The following is a 16,709-nucleotide window of genomic DNA, read 5'->3' as shown; positions in this document are numbered from 1 at the left end:
TTCGTTCTGTCTTTGTCTCTCAAGACTAATCATATTTGTGCGCTGGGATTTGAAATGATGATGTGCTTAATAATTGCTGCATCATGCGAATATTAATCGATTTAATTCTCGTATTCAGCCTCAGACAGAGACAGGGGGACAGCTCTCCTATCACCTGAGCGCGCCCGTAAATCGATCGCTGACATCTTGTATTCTAAGCATTGGCATTCACAAGTACGCCGGCCCAAGTCAGAGCACAAATGACAGCCGCTAATTAGCCTGCTGCATCAAATACTAGACCACTCTACATGATAGCATTGCATCAACGCACTTTCCGCGCCCGTACTATCTTGAAAAGACTCACATATGAATCCATACTCAAAACCATCACATCATATGACAAGATTGCCATAATTCACATAATCCACTTGCTCATTTGAAGACCCCGCATATATCTAATTCGAGCTTCTGACATTCACTACACTTCTCCGTATGCTAGTCTGTTATTATCGATGCACAACGGTTGTTCGATCAGTCAGTCTATCCCCATTCGTTCTGCTACGTATTTAAAAGCTCGCAGCCGTGTCAAACCTGGGCCTCAGACACAGCGCTTGTGGACTTGCCAAGCTGCACGTGGATTCACAACAGCACCTTCGTCTGGTGATGGTGCGGCTGAAACGTTGAGTTTCCGCGCCACGTCCACCGAGGACGTAATTCCGCTTGTTTTTAGTGGAGCGCTGAGATTGGCATCATCGAATCGCCAGCAGAGATTATCAACGGCGCTCCTTTTTGGTCACGGGTAAAATTAGTTGTCGCTGTTTGGTCGGTCGAAAGAGCATATCCATACTATGGCTTGTCGCAATGTTTTGCCCGAGCTGCGTTGTCGCATGTCGCTGCTTGCAGGGAAGCAACAAGCATCGCTGCCGCTCACGATGAGCTCGCCGGTGCTGCACAGCACACAGCTAAATTTCCTTCGGCCATCCGGTGGTCTATTCGTGGTTGCACGTACAAGGAGCTGGAACGGAATACGGTCGACCGCCATGTTTTCCACTACGCCTGCGCGCCGCGCTATAGAACCGCCTCGACCATCTATCGAAGACAAGTCTTCCCACTTCGCGCCAGCCGACGCCAAGACCCCGTCAAAAACACATCTCCGTGCTCAAGCAATCGTGAACAAGCTGCCACTATTTTTGCGTCCTGCCGCTGAAAAGCTCCTGCAGTCGCCGGCACAGTACGTCCTCTCGTTCTTGCTTTTGCACGAGGTCACCGCGATTCTACCGCTTTTTGGTCTCGTGTGGTTGTTTCAGGCGACAGATTGGATTCCGCCTTTACCGGACAGCGTCGTCGAGGCTGGTAAGACGTTTTACGAGAAAGCGGTTCCTCCTGGTACGATCGACGACGGTCCTGCTGGGGCGAAGTTGCTGCTGCAAGGTGCCACAGCTTTCGCAATTATCAAGGTATGTGCTCGGTATCTCTCTTATATAATTGATACCTTTTCTAACCCTCTTGCTTCGCGCGCAGTTGATCATGCCATTGCGAGTAGCATTTTGTGTATACATTACTCCATGGTTTGTTCGACGGTCCATCGCGCCAATCACAAAACTTATCAAGACCATGGTGGAATCTTCAACAAAGTCTGCGGCAACGCGACCACGTCCTCCGCCACCATCTCCTCTACGTTAGTTAGCATATAACGAAATCTGAACTCATTTTTGGCGTTATGGTTGTGACAGTCCCGGCTATTAAGCTTACAGCTCTTATATCTCAGTGAAGCAACCATCGCTTCCCCATTTACCAACGATACCTGTCGCTATCCACTCATCTCCAGCAGCAGGATATCCGCTCACAAACAGATGACCTTGCTTCTTGTCTGCCTTCAACTCCCCGCAATCCTTCACAACTGCTTCCAGCGACGGCAGGACGGGCCCAAACATACGCACGTGCCCAAGATTTCTGTAGTCGAAGATATTGGTTTGGCACACAGCCCCTGCAACCAAGGGACAAGTCAATGCGTAGATAATCCTCGACCCCAGCAGGGCCCGTACTTCAGTCAGATCAGCAGACGTCAGCGAAGGCATTGCGATACTTGACTCCTTGTCGGCAGCTAGTTTGCCTTCTAGTGGCACGCTTGGGGGCTGATCGTCGTGGGCGTAGACCAGACGCAGCTGAGGGAGAAGTCCCAAGACTCCTTTAGGCAGAACACCATGCGCCAAGAGTCCGTATGCTCTTCTGGTTGACAGCGTTTGCAAGACTGTTGCTTTGTGTTCAACAAGCTTCAACAGCGACCTCGTGGATCTAGTCACAATCATACGTCAGTAATCCGCGAGCCTCTAAACATTGCTCCTCATGAAACTTACAGAACAATAATTGTCGCTTTGATCGTCTTCAAGGCAGTGAGATCGTATCCCGCGCCAGTAGTTCCGCAAAACACGACATTTGTTCCCGCAGTGAGGGCAGCGAACAGCATTATGCGGTTATACATTAGCTCCAAGGAGTCCAAAGGAACGAAAATATCTGCCCGTGAGAATCCTTCAGACTGTGGGAGTACTCGAAGCTGGGCTGCAATTGCGGACACAACACCCTAAACGATTGGCATAGTTAGAACTCTGACGTGTTATCATATATGCTATAATCTCACCTTGTGCGAAAACTCCACAAGCTTAATATGGCCCTCTGTGTCGACGTATGTAACGGCAAACGCCTTGTCGCCAGTGAACTCATGATTGAGCGGGTCTACTGTAGACAATTCACCGGCCGTTGCTTCGTCCCATGTGTGAACACTGATCGATGCATTTGTTTTCTCGTCCAAGACCTGAGTCCAGTCCACATGCTGCTCAACAGAACTAGTAGCCACGACAATCAGTGACTTTATCGAGGACGGAAGCTTCAGCTTTGTGAAATCAATTGTTCCAGCTCCAAACACTAAAATCTCAGGCTCCGACACTGCAATATGTTTGCTCAGCTCGTCCATATCGCTAGTCAGTGGAACCAGCACGGTTGTAATATCGGCAAACGCATTAGCGAAGGTCACTAGTACGTTCTCGATGCTGTTCGGCAGATAGATCGCAACCTTCGAAACGCCAGGGACATATTCGCGAAATTTGCTCGCAGCCGCCATGATCTTAAAAGCCAGCTTGTCTACCATGAAGTTAATAAAATAAACAAACTTTTTAAACTGTCGAAATCAACACAGAATATCATACCAGCCGCATAATACTGGATCTCTCCGGTGCTCTTGTCGAATTCACCAATCTGCCCATTCTTGGAAAACTCCCAAACATCGCGCAAATCTCCGTCGCGAAAGGCATGCCCATCTCGAATATTGAGCCCAACAATTAGCGGGTAGGTGAATGGCGTGAGCTGAGATCTGTGAATTGCCGACTCGCCGGGGTTTCGAACAGGGGAGATCGACGACTGGTGATACAACGCGACAGGGTGGATGTCGGCATACTTCTGCCGGATCAGTCGGTATGTAATAACCAAAGTCGTGCAGCTGAGCAGGAAGGTCGTCAATGGAGGTAGATCAAACATGGTGAGTGTGTGTGCTGTTGACAAAGTCGGGGGGGAGCATGAAGTGTGTGTGTGCCAAGGAAAGCTGGGGTGACTTCACGAATTCCCAAATGCCGAAAGGAGGAGTTTCACGGTCTTTGATCCTTGCGAAAATCAGTACACTTCTTGACTACCACGCCTGTGAGATGCTTAGCTATCACACATACACTGGATATCGAAGATCGGGAACGATTGAATCTCTTACGACACTTGTGCAAGCCACGGCTCTCGCGGGGTATATCGAGGTTGATCCGGGTAACCATCTCAGCCGCACTATGACGTAGCCCTCCAATTAGCTTTCGTGGCTGTCAACCAGAGATTCAATCGTCAGCCAAAAGTCGTAACCAAATCCCCCAGCATTCATCAGACGATAAGCACGCTTCGGCATAAATACTGGCTACTATCAGGCCAATTGTTTACTTCTCCTTAGCTATTGTTTTGATGGCTAGCATTTTCCAACTTGTTGTGCGCTCGCTGAAGGGCAGCAACATCGTTCCTTCAAGCACTGCTGGATCTGTCACAGTCGCTGGCCCGATTTCGCCAACCATGACTGTACCTGAAGGAGCTGAAGTGGCCACCGTGGCTGCTGGGTGAGTGATATATTTGATTCATATACCACTCCATACGCAATTCTAACTAGATAACTACAGATGCTTTTGGGGTATGCATTGCTATACAGCCGAGAGATACGCGCAAATATGGCATACTGATTGTGATACTGAACAGGCGTCGAACATATTTACAGAAAGTACTTTGGCGACGGAAAGGGACTACTAGATGCGCGCGTCGGTTACAGCGGTGGTTCTTCTTTAAGTCCCACCTACCGAGAGGTATGCAGTAGCACAACCGGACGTATGTACGCCTGTCTATCGGCTAGCATAAGTTGCGAGTTTTTTTAACAATCTATTATCTTCAACAGATGCGGAAGCACTTCAAATCGTTTTTGATCCGAAACTCGTGTCTTATGAGACTCTAATCGACTTCTTTTTCCGAATGCACGATCCTACCACGATGAATCGTCAGGGTCCCGATACGGGTTCACAGTACCGCTCGGTGATCTTCTATCACTCCGAGGAGCAAAAGAAGACCGCGGAGGAGGTCAAGGTGAAACTCGAGAAGTCATTTTACAAGACACATCCTATCGTGACTCAAATTGTGCCTATTCAGCAGTGGTGGGATGCGGAGACGTACCATCAGCTGTACTTGGTAAAGAATCCTTACGGGTAAGCAACATATTCTTCTTTATATTCGCAATTCCGTTAGGCTAACTAGCTCCAGATATGAATGCCCGACTCACTACCTGCGGACTTCACCAGATTAATGGAGGTTTTGAAACTTCGCAATTTTGGAATGCGAGCAGAGGATGATATGGAATGCAGCGACTGAGTTATGAACGATAGGCAGTAGTAGTAGTGGCAGCCTTAACTGGTCTAGGAGGCCCAACTTCTGAAATGTCGCAGCTATTTGTAGTCAACTCCGTCAAACCAGTTTATGTTATTTACTAAACTTGTAAGTATCATAACAAATCTATATCACATTGCATAGTTTTTGAAACACTCCTAATTGGCCAGAACATATCTGTATCTAGCCTTGCCAGCATCCATATCAATGACGGCCTGGTTAGCGTCCTTCATCGGCCGAACCTCGATAATAGGTTTGATATTCTTCTCAAGCGCGAAAGCGAGCATGTCCTCGATCTCAGCAGGCGAGCCAATGGAGCTGCCACCGATCTTCGCGCCGTTCTTGAATAGTGTGAAAGCGCTGATGGAGGGCAGGAGACCGCTATCGGGGGCACTAACGACAATTAGTCTCTTCACGTTTACCTAGATTAACAAAACGAAGCTTACCCAACCTGGATGAATGTGCCGTGCACATTCAGAAGAGAAAGGTAATCGTCCAAAGGCATATCTGAGTTAGACACTGTGCTGATAATAAGATCCAGCGTATATTCGTTGTTCTTAGCCCAGTCAGGGTCATCCAAAGTGGCGATGTATTTAGTCGCACCCATGGCCAAAACGTCGGCCTTCTTGGAGTTTCTGCGTGAGATTCCAACGACCTCGTCGGCACCAAGAGCCTTCGCCCACATGACAGCGAAGTGGCCGAGACCGCCAACACCGACAATGCCGACCTTCTTGCCGGGTCCGCAACCATTGACCTTTAGGGGGGAATAGACGGTAACACCACCGCACATCATGGAAGCAGCATGGGCCGAATCGATGCCGTCGGGAATTTTCACGACGAAGTGCTGGTTCGTGCGGTTGTACGTGGAGTAGCCGCCGTACGACTTGCCGACACCGTCTGGGTAGAGCGAGTTATAGGTGTAGACGGAGTTCGGGCAATAGGTAACGAAGCCCTTAGAGCATGCCGGGCAGTCCGGCTTCAAGCAGCTGCGACCCTGAGCACCGACACCGACGCGATCGCCAATCTTGAACTTCGTGACGTTCTTGCCAACGCGGACCACATGTCCAATAATCTCATGGCCAACGCAGCATGCTAAAATAAACGCATTAGAACACCGGTCAACCAACACATTGCAAATAATCTAGGATCAGCAACGTACGGTAGATCGAAGGACCCCATCCAGAGCGAAGGGTATGAAGATCAGACCCACAGATGCCGCAATGAGACACCTTGATATCGACGTCATCGTCCTCGAAAGCCTTGGGCTCAAACTCGCCCCACTTCATGTTGCCAATGGAGTCGGAGTCATAGCCCAACCATCCTTCAAACTTGTAATCAGTGGCCATTTCGATTTGCTATGTTTCTGAACTTGAAAGACAAAAGAATCTCGAGGAGCGAAAAGTTCCACGGCGGTCGGTGCCGGATGTTATATGGAAGTCAAAGGCCTCCAAGCCCAGCGCCGCTCGTGCCGCGAACCTTAACTCCAGTCCGGGACAAAAAATCCGGGCTCCAAACTCCGTTACGCTCTACGGCCGTACCACAGTAGTGCGTCAGGTTCGTAATTGCAGAACGTTGGTGGCTGCCGGACTCCATTGCCGACGAGTCGTTTCTGCAGAGGAACAACATGAAATTGGACACGCAGCATGCAGGTTGAGAACATTTGAGTGCACATCAACTGTTCAACTTGAGCCAACTTACAGCTAACTTGCCGCGTCCGTGCTATGAGAACACAAGTTCCTGGCAAGAGCAAAGGACAAGAATGATCTGAAGGCTGTAGTCTGGCAACTTGAATTCATTAAAAAATGTAACGCCCGTTAAACATGATGACTCCTCTCCCAGCAGCAAATACGCAATAGAAACTTCTTACATTGGAGCCGGAACCGTGTCCAAAATATCTTCTAGTACCGCTTCTCCCGTCCACTGCTGTAAAAATCGCTTGACAGCCTCGACGTCGCTTCCGTACAATACGCTGCGTTCGAGCTCGGGATCCGTAATCGAAATCCTGTGTGAATATGTTTTGCGCGCAGCAATTGCCACAATAGATGGCGTTGCAAAACTGATCCCATGAAGTGGGCAAAGACATCTTACAAGAAGCTCGAAGTCTCTCGATGCGCGAGCAGATACCCCTCCAGACACGGCTCTGTGCATCCGCAGGAAAACAATGATGTCATGTATATTCCTCCGAATGTCCACGTTGATCACCACGGAACTCGACAATTTCTGAAGTAAATCGATCTCCTTCTCATTAAACAAAGCCGTTTGCTTTGGAGAAGGAAGTTCGATCGGTGGCGTCCATTGCCCGAACACTATGTGAGATTCGTCCGAATTTGGCGGTTCATAGTCGTGGCTCATAAAAAAGTGATCAAGCTGTACGACATTAGCACGAGAAGTCTATATGAAGACAAGTAATGGCTTACCAAGTATGGAAATAGATTCAGCCGCATGTTGGTCTTTGAAAGCACAGGAATAACAACAAAAGGAGAGGGCGCCATATAAACTCCACTCGCGGTCGTCATTTTTTTCGATCGCAAGATCTAGTTGCTTTGTTAGGGATGTCACTGGCGTGAGAACATTGCTATTCACCTCAAGTAATTGCGCCTGAACGTAATTACTCGACTTATCCAAATTCCTGATCACTACAAGATTTGGCAGCTTTCCTGATTGCGCAAGTGGTTTATTCGATGGACGAGGCGGAACCTATTAACAGTCAAAATTACAGCCCGAGTACTAATCAAAATAAATAGCTCACCATGTTAGGATCTAGCGCTGGAGATAACTGAGATGCCAGACTTGGCTTCGCTGATCCTAGTAACATGCTTGCAAACTCATCCGTCGTGGTAGCGGCTGTGCAGTTCAATGACACTGTGAAGAAGCCGAAAATGTTTGACCCAATCTGAAAAATCAATTAGCAATTCCGGGATCGTAATCCTTCAACCAGACATAACATACCAATAACGTCATTTGTTGCGCAAAGTCAAGATACGCATCTCGAGATACGGTGAGGATAAGATGCTGTTTTCCGGTAATGGCCAGTAGCATGCCAACAAATATGTCCGAATCAAATTCAAATCCAGAAAATCGACGCAGAGCATCAACCTTCAGTCGAATATCCATTATCGATTTATCATAAGACGAATATGCGCTTCCTGAGTGTGAATACTAGTACCAACATGTCTCCTCTGCTGCGTGTGTGCCTACGCACGACGAAAATGACCGGCAAACACACAGAATCCTAGATTAAAGTCTGCTTGTGACGCGCCTCACTACTAACAACGCGTGCAATAATACACGACAAGCTGGTACGTACTGCTGACGTGGAGGCCCCGGGAGTTAATCGCGTCGTTCGCAGCGCAGCTTAGGGAGAAAGTTACCCGGATGTCGAAATTTTGTTCGAGAAGCGATGACGCGGGGACGACGTCTCCAGTCCCGCAGACCACCCATCGGTCTTACTATTCGCTCCCTTGTCACTAGTTGATCCGGTGATCTTTTGCTGGCAACATTGGATCAGAACTGATTCTCTATTTGTGATTTGATATTGTGGGATTTCATCGGCTAGAACGAGCGCAGTCATGGCAAGTATGTTCCGCGCGCTCCTGTGAACGTTACACGAGCACAGAGTACACGTTAACAATGATTTCAGAGGTCTTGGAAAATTACATATCTGATCGGAAGATTGCACGTGGATTACCACTAGCAGCTTTAAGGGATACCACAATCGGCATTGATGCTGAGTACTTTTACACGCAACTTACGGCCGCTAATGGAAAGAAGGAGCCTCTGCTGCACGCACTTGGCGGGATCCCGTTTTCCTTGAAATCGATGATTGAGGCATTTCTTTCTGCCTTGAGCGTGGCTGGAATCAAGCCTTTGTTTGTTTTCAAGGGAGTTCAAGTGAGCAAGGCCGAGAGCGACGCGCCTTTTGCTCGACCTGATCCGCGGCAGCTGAAGAGAGCAGAAGCTTGGGAGGCGTACGACAAGGCCAAGGGGGACGTCGCGGTCAGCATTTTCAATGAAATTGGTGCGTCTAGAGATTTATACCTTTTGAGCTCAACCCTAGCTAACAAGGACAGAAACTATCCCTCTTACCGACGTTGCGAGATATGTACAGAAGATTTTGCAAGACAACAATGTCACCTATATTGTTGCTCCTTACTATCCTTGGGCGCAGGTAATGCGCGTTCTTGTTTAGTTTATTATACGAAGTAGCTTGCTAACCAATTGATGCAGCTTGCATATCTTCTGAAACATGAGAAGCAGTATATTGACGCGATTTACGGCCCGCACGAGGTCTTGATGTACGACATTGATCGTGTTATCACAGCGATTGACATAGCTGGTGGCGGCTTCTCTTATCTCAATAAGAAAGCTCTTCTGGGGGAGTTTGGCAACCTGTCAAACGACCAATTCATTGATTTCTGTGTGCTGTGCGGACTTGATTTCTCGATCCCGTTTCCTCTATTGAACGTGGGACATATTAATAATGCATCCGTTGTGCGCTCTGCCAGAGATCTACTTCGGAATTTCGGCACTGGCTATACAGTGGTGACGACCTATGCGGAAAATCCTGCTGTGAAGGATGTCGACTACGTTGAAGTGTACCGGCGGACGTTCTGCGCTGTCAAGTTTCATGTGATTTTCACGGACAAGGGACATGCGGAGCCGATCACGACAGACAATGCGCCCAATGATATTCATGAATTCATCAGCCAGCGGCTGCCGGAGGAGTTGTACATGTATCTGTTTAAGGGTATGGTCGGCCCTGAGGTTTTGAATGTGATCACATCCGGAAAGCTGCTGGAGTCGGTCCCGCTCGACGGCGGCGAATCTTTGGAGTATCGCAGATTTTTGACAGAGCAGGTACCTATGTGGACACAGATTCTTAGTTTGTCATCGCAGCCGCTGCACAGATTCTATCAAGCCAAGCGGATGAATGCGGTCTACTGGTACGACCGGGCGGTGGAGCATGAAATTCCGCATCGATTGACGCCCACGGTTTACGAGACAGTAAACACTTGGCACGTTTCTGAGAGCGTATTCCAGCCAAAGGTCGATGAGCTGAAATTAAAGACCGGCTTGGGATTCGCAATTTCGTCCTTGAGCGATGCCAAATTTGCGGCAGCTACAGTTAGTGAGGGAGTTCTACCACACAGAACGACATCAGTGAATGTGAGCAGCCGAAAGCCAGTTTGGTGGTGTTGCTCTAGACTAACATGGTTCTAGCTATTTACAAAGGAGGATGAACTCCTTCTCAACTCCTACTGGCGGTTTTTGCAACTGAGAGGGTTTGTTACAAAGGAGCACACTCTGAGTGCGACGGGGCGGGCGCTCTATGCAGGACTCAAGACGGTGCAATTCGAAGAGAAATTTGTGGCGCCGCTGCTGATTGGTCTGGACCTGATCAAATTTAAGGCTTTGACGGCGCGGCCTTACACCCCGTCATACACCGGTCTGCCAATGCGAGGAACGAGTACGTATATGATGGGTAAGATATTTCGAATTAGGTATCAGAGTGCCCTAACACAATGAGCAGAAGAAGAGAAAGCACACATATTACTTGTATCACGGGTTGCAGCGTTGATTCCAATCAATCACGAGCCGGTTGGATTTTCGGGTCCGCTGAGCCGGAACTTGCTGTCATTCGGCTCGTTCGTGCGCAAGTGTACGAGCAACTCGCGGGCTCTGCTGGAAGCACTGCTGTTTTCACTGCTTGCGAACGGCGAGGCGGACAGATTGGGCGGACTGAACTGGGCGAAGCTGGGCACGAGCCTTCCGTATCAGTGCAACCCTAACTGCGGACTCGGAATCGCGATGAAGACATACCTGGACGAGCTTAGCGGCAAGCCGGACTCCACGGACAAAGAAGAGCAGGAGAGGATGAGGGCTGAGCTACGGAGGCAATTTGCGCACTCTATCGATGTTGTGGGCGACATGAATGAGGCATTTAGACTTTGGGATGCGATAGTGGTTGCGGTGAAGGCTGCGGTGGCCGAAGGGTTAGTTAGCGCTGCGGATGGCCAGGAGTTTCTAGATGCGGACGCGTGGGTGCAGCAGCGGCGATGAGGGTATGTGCGTGTAAACTATTCGTCCTGTTTCGTTAAATCGCTAGAAGAAAGCCACGCTATTTACCACTCTCCTGATGCGGTATGCCAGAAGGCGCGCTTGTGGCGTCCAGACACTTGTGTCTCCAGAGAGCCGAGGAGCTCGGGAGACAGGTTGCCGGATACGAGCCCAGACGGACTGGGGACGCCGCCGGATACGTAGCCGACGGGACGGCGGGCAGGAGGCCAGGGTTTAACTCCGAGCGTCGAAGCTCTGGCGGCGTGCGGACGAGCCGATGGGTGTTATGGGGGACGATGTGCGGGCGGCATTGAACGCAGTACTATGCTGTGAGTCGTGCACTAGGCCCCAGATTATGGCGCACTGACCCGCCAGCACCCTTATTTGGCAGCCATGTGATGCGGTTCCCCGGAAACTGTAAATGCCACACACACCACGCGCGCGCGACGATATCGAAAGCGCCTCCTTGTCTGGTGAGTCTGCCCCACGACTGCTGCTCTCCTCTCGCATTATCGCACATATTTACAGCTTGGCACAGCAAGTGGGCGTGCGCATATTATAGTTCGTGTGCTGCTGGCCGTTCTGCCATTGCGCTGCGCAGCGAGAGACCTACTCGAAGGGCAACTGACTTGAATCAACATGGCGTCTCAGTTCGACACGCAGTTTGCTGTAGCGCAAGAGGAGGCGGCCGCATTGCTGTCTCCTGAGGAGGAATTGATTGTGGAAGAGCCGTTCCACCAGAGGTATGATACGAGCCTGCCACGAGCGCAAATTCAAACAAGCTTACGATCTGCAGACCAAGCGAAGACATTGCGGCAGTCGCAGCGAAGAATGGATCCTCTGAGGTGTCAGTGCAGCCGTACACAGACGAGCCAGGCAGACCACAAGCGCCATTGGCGAACGAGACTTCTGCCACGACGATGAAGAAGCCAAGCATATACAGTCTCCTGATTCCGTTTGCATTATTCACCGTCACTTTCGGTGGTAACATTGCGCCGAAGATCAACATCGTGCTTTCGCTGGTGTGTCGCGAGTATTTTGCGGAGCAGGACAGCATGAGCTCGTCATCGCCACTGATGCGTGTTTTCGCTGGCGACGTGGAGGACCGTTGCCAGATCCCCGCTATACACGAGAAATCCGCGAGGATCAATATGTGGGTGGGCCTGGTCACTGGTCTTCTCGGTGCACTATCGACGGCAAAAGTCGCGGGTCTGTCGGACAGAATTGGTCGACGACCGGCACTTATCATTGCGCTGCTTGGCCCCTTCGTGTCTGACTGTATCATCATCACCGCGGCCAGATCGTCTAACCTGAAGTCGTACAACTTGATGTACTTATCGTCATTTTTTGATGGCGTCTCAGGCTCCTTCATTGGTGGTGTCGCTATCTGCCACTCGTTTGCGACGGACTGCACGCCGCCGGGCCATCAGCGTGCGGCCGCGTTCGGCAAGTTTCACGGTGTGCTCTTCTTTGGCATGGCGCTTGGGCCGTCGCTCGCGTCGATGCTGATCCAGACGACTGGCAACGGGCTCTCATTCTTCTATGTTGGCCTTGCCATGCAGATTCTGTTTTTGCTGATCATCTTCTTCTTCGTGCCGGAGTCGCTGACGCGCGAGCGCATGGCCCAGGCAAAGGCGTCGTACAAGCTAGGGCAGCTGCGGGCCCAGCAGACACGACAAAACATGACTTGGCGCGCCGCGTTTGCACGTCTGAACATTTTGCAGCCACTGGGAGCACTCTATCCCAATGACGGCACGCGTCCGATTATTCGGCGGAATATGGCGCTTTTGGCTACGATTGATTTGCTCAGTGTCGGAAACACTCTGTCAGAGATGCTCGTCATGGTCATGTACTCGGAGTTCACGTTTCACTGGTCGTCGGTGGAGTCCGGATACTACGTCACTGTCGTTGGCGTGACGCGCGTGACGGTGTTACTTGTGCTGCTCCCGAACGTGCTCCAGTTTTTCCGCTCATATGTGGAGAAGCGAGATAAGGCGCGGGGAACGTGGGTGCCGGACCACCAGATCTTTGGTGCAACGGATGTCGATGTTCTGGTTATCCGGTGCTCGGCTATGGTTGCGATTTTTGCCTTCATTTTGTTTATGCTCACAAGCAAACCAATGCTCTTTCTTGTGTGCGGGAGTCTCGCCAACCTGGCGGGAGCCCTGGCACCATCGACAGAGGCCTCAATCTCGAAACATGCGCCGCGCAAGAACACCGGCAAGGTGCTTGGAGCGATTGGCTTGTCGCATTCGATTGCGCGCGTTATTGCCCCAACAATGTACTTGTCGTTGTACTCGGCCACGATCTCGTGGTTCCCCAAGATCGTGTTTGTGCTGTATCTGACGATTTTCGTGGTTATCTTCATGCTCACGTTCGCGGTGCACACAAACATCACCGGTGGTCTCATGGTCGACGGCTCCGACATAGCTGAACGCGAGCAGGAGCACGGCATGGTGCACCCGGATGAGCCATCGACTCCCCTCGCTACGACAGAGGAGCAGGCGTAAGCGATGTGGAGAAGCTGGCAACGGACATGCTGGGCCGTCGGTAATGGATTGGACTGGATTGGACACTAGATATCTCGCTATGCTCTTATTCCCGCTTTGTGATGTTTTGTTTTACTTTGGATTTGTCTTGATATTTTTCAAAATCTTCTATTCGCTCTAATTTCGGAAGAGGTCCGGGATGGGCGAATTCACGGCGTGCTGCGGTGCCTGCTACAAGCGGACGAACTAGGAGTTTATGAGTCGATGCTTGCATTCTGAATAATGGCAGTCATGCCAGTGTATGGTAATGATAGTGGGATCTCATTAGAAGCAGAGCGTGCAGGTATGGGGTCGACGCGCAACGCGTCTCCTGGTTAACGTACGCGCATACGGGGCGTGTGTGGCGGCGATTGCCGGCGCGGCTAGATCCGGCGACCACGGTGCCCTAGCCCCGACCGTCGAGTGGGGCTGGTGATGTGGCGAGTGTGGCTGGGGAGGGCTAGGGCGGGGACGCGCAACTGCAGCTTTTTTGCGTCGTTCGCTGCGTTTCGCCGCTGCTTGTCAACACCTTTGCCGTCAGCCAGCCCTCCGCCCCCCACCCCGAAAGGCTCCGTCTCCCCGCCCTCCCCCACGCCACCTCCCCTCCTTCCTCACCATCACGATCCTCGTCCCTCAGTGGTTTTCTACGTGAGTGCCTACATCTGCCCCTGCATCGCGCCCTCCCGCGTACGGCGTCACTCGTCCGCGTGCCGTGCGTGCGCCCCCTCACGCCTTCCCCAGTGACTGACCACCCGTCCCCTTCTCCAGTGGCAATGCGCGATGTCAACTTCTTCTCCGTCCTCAACAACAAGGCCGCGGCCAACATGACGCCGACGATGTATGACCGTCGCGCGCTCGACTGCCAGTTCGACCGTCCTCTTGTCAACTCCCTGAGCAGCCTGTGCGTGCTTGTGTCCTCATCGCAGGTCATCCGCGAGTCACTCGCTTCCGACGGCGGTGTCGACCGCCTTGTCGCTGTGCTTAAATCCTGCAAAGGCATGCACTCGCGCGACCCGCTGATCTCTTGGAAGTGGTCGCTTGCGCTTCAGTGCCTCTCCTCTGTTGGCGTTCGCGGCTCTGAGTCCGTGCGCAGACGCGTCGTCGAGGCTGATATCGTTCCCGTCCTCGCCACCGTACTGGACAACTTCCTCGAAGCCATTGAGAAGCTCCGCATGTACCACGACTTTTTTGTGCGCCAGTCTGGCGCCCCGCCCGCTCGCCACGCTTCTGGTGATCGGATAGCAACACCGTTGCCAATGCAGCTCCCTGTACCTCTACCAGCGGAACCCCTGAGACTCGAGCTACAACCCCAGCCACGGCAGGATATCAATGACGTGAATGACGCAGCGACTGCAGACAATAACGACGAATTAGCGATTGTCGGAACGACGACGGCACAGCCTACATTTGACGCCGGTATCGACGTGAACGCCGCCGATCTATTTGTAAGCATGGTCGACGCAGCTGTTGTCAATCAGCGGAATCCTTTAGCTCCGCAAGACGAACCTGTTGCTCTAGGAGACGGTGTGGCAGCACAGCCTCTCGGGCCGGCACAAGTTCCTGGCGGCGATCCCAACGCCCACCTTCAATCCTATTTCGACCGCCTGCATTATCAAATCTACCATCACCACCGTCATCGTCATCACCACCGCCACTACCACGCACACACTCATACGCCTACGGCTACCGCTAATGCTGTTCCTGATACCACCGCTACGACCTCCGCCACCCCCGTTACCACTTCTACGTCCTCCGTTCCCGCAAGCGCCTCATCCTCGACAACCACCCTCCCCATAGATCCTCCTGTTCCGAACGCCCGGCCAATCTCGCAGAATACGTCTGCCGTGGCTATTGCCGCGGCATCCACAGCTCGATTGGCAATCGATTCGGCTACTATGGCATCTTCGACCGCGGCATCAAGTACTGCGGCAACTACATTCGAACAAGAGTTCATAGCCAGCCCGATGGAGATCGACGAGACTGCCGCTGGTCATATTCTTGCATCTTCAAATTCAATTACATCCGAACAACCGGCGTTGGAAGACGCGTCGGCGTCGGGCGACGACATCAACGCATTCGTCGAAGCGTCTCAGTACGTGTCCGATGTTGCTTCGCCGTCATCAGTAACTGGCGGTATCGGCATGCTGGAGATGGAGTACGCAGAGGGAGCGCAAAGGTTCGAAGGTGCTGGTTCAGATACCACGGAAGTGGAGAACACTGCTACTGGAACACCGCGAGCACAGTTGCTGACGCATCGGAGTCCACTCTTCGAATCTGGTAGTACCACTGCGCCTTCGTCAGGAGACAATCAGTCGACACCTCAACAGACTTCACCGACACAGATCGAGAGTGGGCTGTCAAATGGATTGCCGTCGTCTATGTCGCTGCCTGCCTTTTTCGGTGTTCAGGACAATCTGCCTCGGGAGGAAGATGTGCTGATGTCGTTGCAGCTGTTGGCATACGTATCCAAGTACGTGTACCTTCGACCGTATTTCCAAAATACGCATATCGTTCCCTCGTTGTCGATGCGCCAGGAGATGCAGACCGATGAAGATGCGACAAAGCCGCATGATGCTGGTTTGGACGACACCTCGCTCTATCCCGAGAATGACGCTTACATCGCCGACGAGTACAAGCTTCCTACATTGAACCTCTTTCAGCTTGTAGAGCGATTCACGACACGGGCTTATATGGGAGACTTGCACTACTGGGCGTCGGTGATCATGCGCAACTCGTGTCGGAAAGATGAATCCCGCGGAGGCGTGCGCCAATGTGGTTATTTCGAATGTGGACGATGGGAGGAGTACCCGAAGCAGTTTGCCAAATGCAGGCGCTGTCGTCGCACGAAATATTGCAGCAAGACTTGTCAATCAAAGGCATGGTCGTTTCATCGACACTGGTGTGTTCCACCGGAGTAGAGAATTGTGCCATTGTTGTATTATTGTGTTGCTAGTCTCGGCTACGACGATCTCAATTTGCATCGCTTGTGTACTTGGAACTGACCACGAGAAAATTGTTTTTGTTATCACGCATCGCAAAATTTTCGTTATCTGTTTTGTTCCTTTGGAGTTTTGTGCATCGGGAAGCCGCGTTAATAGTATGTTTGATTTGCACTCGAATGGTTCTATATTGTCTGTGTTAGCGTTTGTGCATAATTGCGTGATTATTGAATTTACAAAGGTACGACGTTATTCG

At 51.3% G+C, this 16,709-nt stretch overlaps 8 protein-coding genes across 8 annotated transcripts; 5 read left to right on the top strand and 3 right to left on the bottom strand.

Moving 5' to 3' along the window:
• The first annotated feature begins 628 nt into the window (after window positions 1-628).
• On the top strand, window positions 629-1,700 carry V1518DRAFT_410058 (uncharacterized protein). Its single transcript, XM_066902510.1, has 2 exons — window positions 629-1,436; window positions 1,501-1,700. Exons 1-2 carry the CDS (start codon window positions 828-830, stop codon window positions 1,660-1,662), a joined length of 771 nt encoding a protein of 256 aa, XP_066762377.1. The 5' UTR covers window positions 629-827; the 3' UTR covers window positions 1,663-1,700.
• Window positions 1,440-3,729, bottom strand: V1518DRAFT_410057 (uncharacterized protein). The gene is made up of 5 exons (XM_066902509.1): window positions 3,696-3,729; window positions 3,183-3,632; window positions 2,618-3,117; window positions 2,337-2,560; window positions 1,440-2,274 (listed from the first exon to the last, which is right to left on the bottom strand). Exons 2-5 carry the CDS (start codon window positions 3,508-3,510, stop codon window positions 1,737-1,739), a joined length of 1,590 nt encoding a protein of 529 aa, XP_066762376.1. The 5' UTR covers window positions 3,511-3,632; window positions 3,696-3,729; the 3' UTR covers window positions 1,440-1,736.
• A 122-nt stretch (window positions 3,730-3,851) lies between these two features.
• Window positions 3,852-5,082, top strand: V1518DRAFT_410054 (peptide methionine sulfoxide reductase MsrA). Its single transcript, XM_066902508.1, has 5 exons — window positions 3,852-4,118; window positions 4,179-4,189; window positions 4,255-4,380; window positions 4,448-4,751; window positions 4,807-5,082. Exons 1-5 carry the CDS (start codon window positions 3,970-3,972, stop codon window positions 4,847-4,849), a joined length of 633 nt encoding a protein of 210 aa, XP_066762375.1. The 5' UTR covers window positions 3,852-3,969; the 3' UTR covers window positions 4,850-5,082.
• On the bottom strand, window positions 4,928-6,372 carry V1518DRAFT_410050 (chaperonin 10-like protein). Its single transcript, XM_066902507.1, has 3 exons — window positions 6,089-6,372; window positions 5,376-6,021; window positions 4,928-5,322 (listed from the first exon to the last, which is right to left on the bottom strand). Exons 1-3 carry the CDS (start codon window positions 6,273-6,275, stop codon window positions 5,088-5,090), a joined length of 1,068 nt encoding a protein of 355 aa, XP_066762374.1. The 5' UTR covers window positions 6,276-6,372; the 3' UTR covers window positions 4,928-5,087.
• On the bottom strand, window positions 6,373-8,248 carry V1518DRAFT_410048 (uncharacterized protein). The gene is made up of 6 exons (XM_066902506.1): window positions 7,879-8,248; window positions 7,679-7,822; window positions 7,513-7,626; window positions 7,347-7,463; window positions 6,797-7,296; window positions 6,373-6,714 (listed from the first exon to the last, which is right to left on the bottom strand). Exons 1-6 carry the CDS (start codon window positions 8,041-8,043, stop codon window positions 6,630-6,632), a joined length of 1,125 nt encoding a protein of 374 aa, XP_066762373.1. The 5' UTR covers window positions 8,044-8,248; the 3' UTR covers window positions 6,373-6,629.
• Window positions 8,249-8,262: 14 nt separating this feature from the next.
• On the top strand, window positions 8,263-11,333 carry V1518DRAFT_410045 (temperature dependent protein affecting M2 dsRNA replication-domain-containing protein). Its single transcript, XM_066902505.1, has 6 exons — window positions 8,263-8,505; window positions 8,570-8,947; window positions 9,000-9,097; window positions 9,157-10,095; window positions 10,150-10,396; window positions 10,460-11,333. Exons 1-6 carry the CDS (start codon window positions 8,499-8,501, stop codon window positions 10,987-10,989), a joined length of 2,199 nt encoding a protein of 732 aa, XP_066762372.1. The 5' UTR covers window positions 8,263-8,498; the 3' UTR covers window positions 10,990-11,333.
• V1518DRAFT_430870 (major facilitator superfamily domain-containing protein) lies at window positions 11,334-13,872 on the top strand. The gene is made up of 2 exons (XM_066906182.1): window positions 11,334-11,729; window positions 11,783-13,872. Exons 1-2 carry the CDS (start codon window positions 11,626-11,628, stop codon window positions 13,494-13,496), a joined length of 1,818 nt encoding a protein of 605 aa, XP_066762371.1. The 5' UTR covers window positions 11,334-11,625; the 3' UTR covers window positions 13,497-13,872.
• Window positions 13,873-14,054: 182 nt separating this feature from the next.
• On the top strand, window positions 14,055-16,701 carry V1518DRAFT_410038 (uncharacterized protein). The gene is made up of 2 exons (XM_066902504.1): window positions 14,055-14,162; window positions 14,283-16,701. The coding sequence occupies exon 2, from the start codon at window positions 14,288-14,290 to the stop codon at window positions 16,430-16,432; it is 2,145 nt and encodes a 714-aa protein (XP_066762370.1). The 5' UTR covers window positions 14,055-14,162; window positions 14,283-14,287; the 3' UTR covers window positions 16,433-16,701.
• The last annotated feature ends 8 nt before the right edge of the window (window positions 16,702-16,709 follow it).

The sequence above is a fragment of the Limtongia smithiae genome (assembly GCF_038497785.1).
Source record: "Limtongia smithiae strain NRRL Y-17922 unplaced genomic scaffold V1518scaffold_1, whole genome shotgun sequence".
NCBI classification, from domain to species: Eukaryota; Fungi; Ascomycota; class Lipomycetes; order Lipomycetales; family Lipomycetaceae; genus Limtongia; species Limtongia smithiae.
The sequence above is the reverse complement of the archived record's forward strand: the minus strand, read 5'-3'. Positions and strand labels throughout refer to the sequence as shown.

Excerpts from the sequence above, each read along its gene's own strand:
- V1518DRAFT_410058 (XM_066902510.1), top strand. The coding sequence starts at position 828 with ATGGCTTGTCGCAATGTTTTGCCCGAGCTGCGTTGTCGCATGTCGCTG. Across the intron at positions 1,437-1,500 it reads CAGCTTTCGCAATTATCAAG|TTGATCATGCCATTGCGAGT; the intron begins GTATGTGCTCGG and ends CTTCGCGCGCAG.
- V1518DRAFT_410057 (XM_066902509.1), bottom strand. The coding sequence starts at position 3,510 with ATGTTTGATCTACCTCCATTGACGACCTTCCTGCTCAGCTGCACGACT. Across the intron at positions 3,118-3,182 it reads GATCCAGTATTATGCGGCTG|ACAAGCTGGCTTTTAAGATC; the intron begins GTATGATATTCT and ends ACTTCATGGTAG. Across the intron at positions 2,561-2,617 it reads TTGTGGAGTTTTCGCACAAG|GGTGTTGTGTCCGCAATTGC; the intron begins GTGAGATTATAG and ends CCAATCGTTTAG.
- V1518DRAFT_410054 (XM_066902508.1), top strand. The coding sequence starts at position 3,970 with ATGGCTAGCATTTTCCAACTTGTTGTGCGCTCGCTGAAGGGCAGCAAC. Across the intron at positions 4,381-4,447 it reads ATGCAGTAGCACAACCGGAC|ATGCGGAAGCACTTCAAATC; the intron begins GTATGTACGCCT and ends TATCTTCAACAG. Across the intron at positions 4,752-4,806 it reads TTGGTAAAGAATCCTTACGG|ATATGAATGCCCGACTCACT; the intron begins GTAAGCAACATA and ends AACTAGCTCCAG.
- V1518DRAFT_410050 (XM_066902507.1), bottom strand. The coding sequence starts at position 6,275 with ATGGCCACTGATTACAAGTTTGAAGGATGGTTGGGCTATGACTCCGAC. Across the intron at positions 6,022-6,088 it reads ATGGGGTCCTTCGATCTACC|CATGCTGCGTTGGCCATGAG; the intron begins GTACGTTGCTGA and ends CGTTTATTTTAG. Across the intron at positions 5,323-5,375 it reads GGCACATTCATCCAGGTTGG|TGCCCCCGATAGCGGTCTCC; the intron begins GTAAGCTTCGTT and ends AATTGTCGTTAG.
- V1518DRAFT_410048 (XM_066902506.1), bottom strand. The coding sequence starts at position 8,043 with ATGGATATTCGACTGAAGGTTGATGCTCTGCGTCGATTTTCTGGATTT. Across the intron at positions 7,464-7,512 it reads TTCAGGCGCAATTACTTGAG|ATCTTGCGATCGAAAAAAAT; the intron begins GTGAATAGCAAT and ends CAAAGCAACTAG. Across the intron at positions 6,715-6,796 it reads GACACGGTTCCGGCTCCAAT|TTGCCAGACTACAGCCTTCA; the intron begins GTAAGAAGTTTC and ends AATGAATTCAAG.
- V1518DRAFT_410045 (XM_066902505.1), top strand. Across the intron at positions 9,098-9,156 it reads CTTACTATCCTTGGGCGCAG|CTTGCATATCTTCTGAAACA; the intron begins GTAATGCGCGTT and ends CAATTGATGCAG. Across the intron at positions 10,397-10,459 it reads TCTGCCAATGCGAGGAACGA|AAGAAGAGAAAGCACACATA; the intron begins GTACGTATATGA and ends CACAATGAGCAG.
- V1518DRAFT_430870 (XM_066906182.1), top strand. The coding sequence starts at position 11,626 with ATGGCGTCTCAGTTCGACACGCAGTTTGCTGTAGCGCAAGAGGAGGCG. Across the intron at positions 11,730-11,782 it reads GAAGAGCCGTTCCACCAGAG|ACCAAGCGAAGACATTGCGG; the intron begins GTATGATACGAG and ends TACGATCTGCAG.
- V1518DRAFT_410038 (XM_066902504.1), top strand. The coding sequence starts at position 14,288 with ATGCGCGATGTCAACTTCTTCTCCGTCCTCAACAACAAGGCCGCGGCC.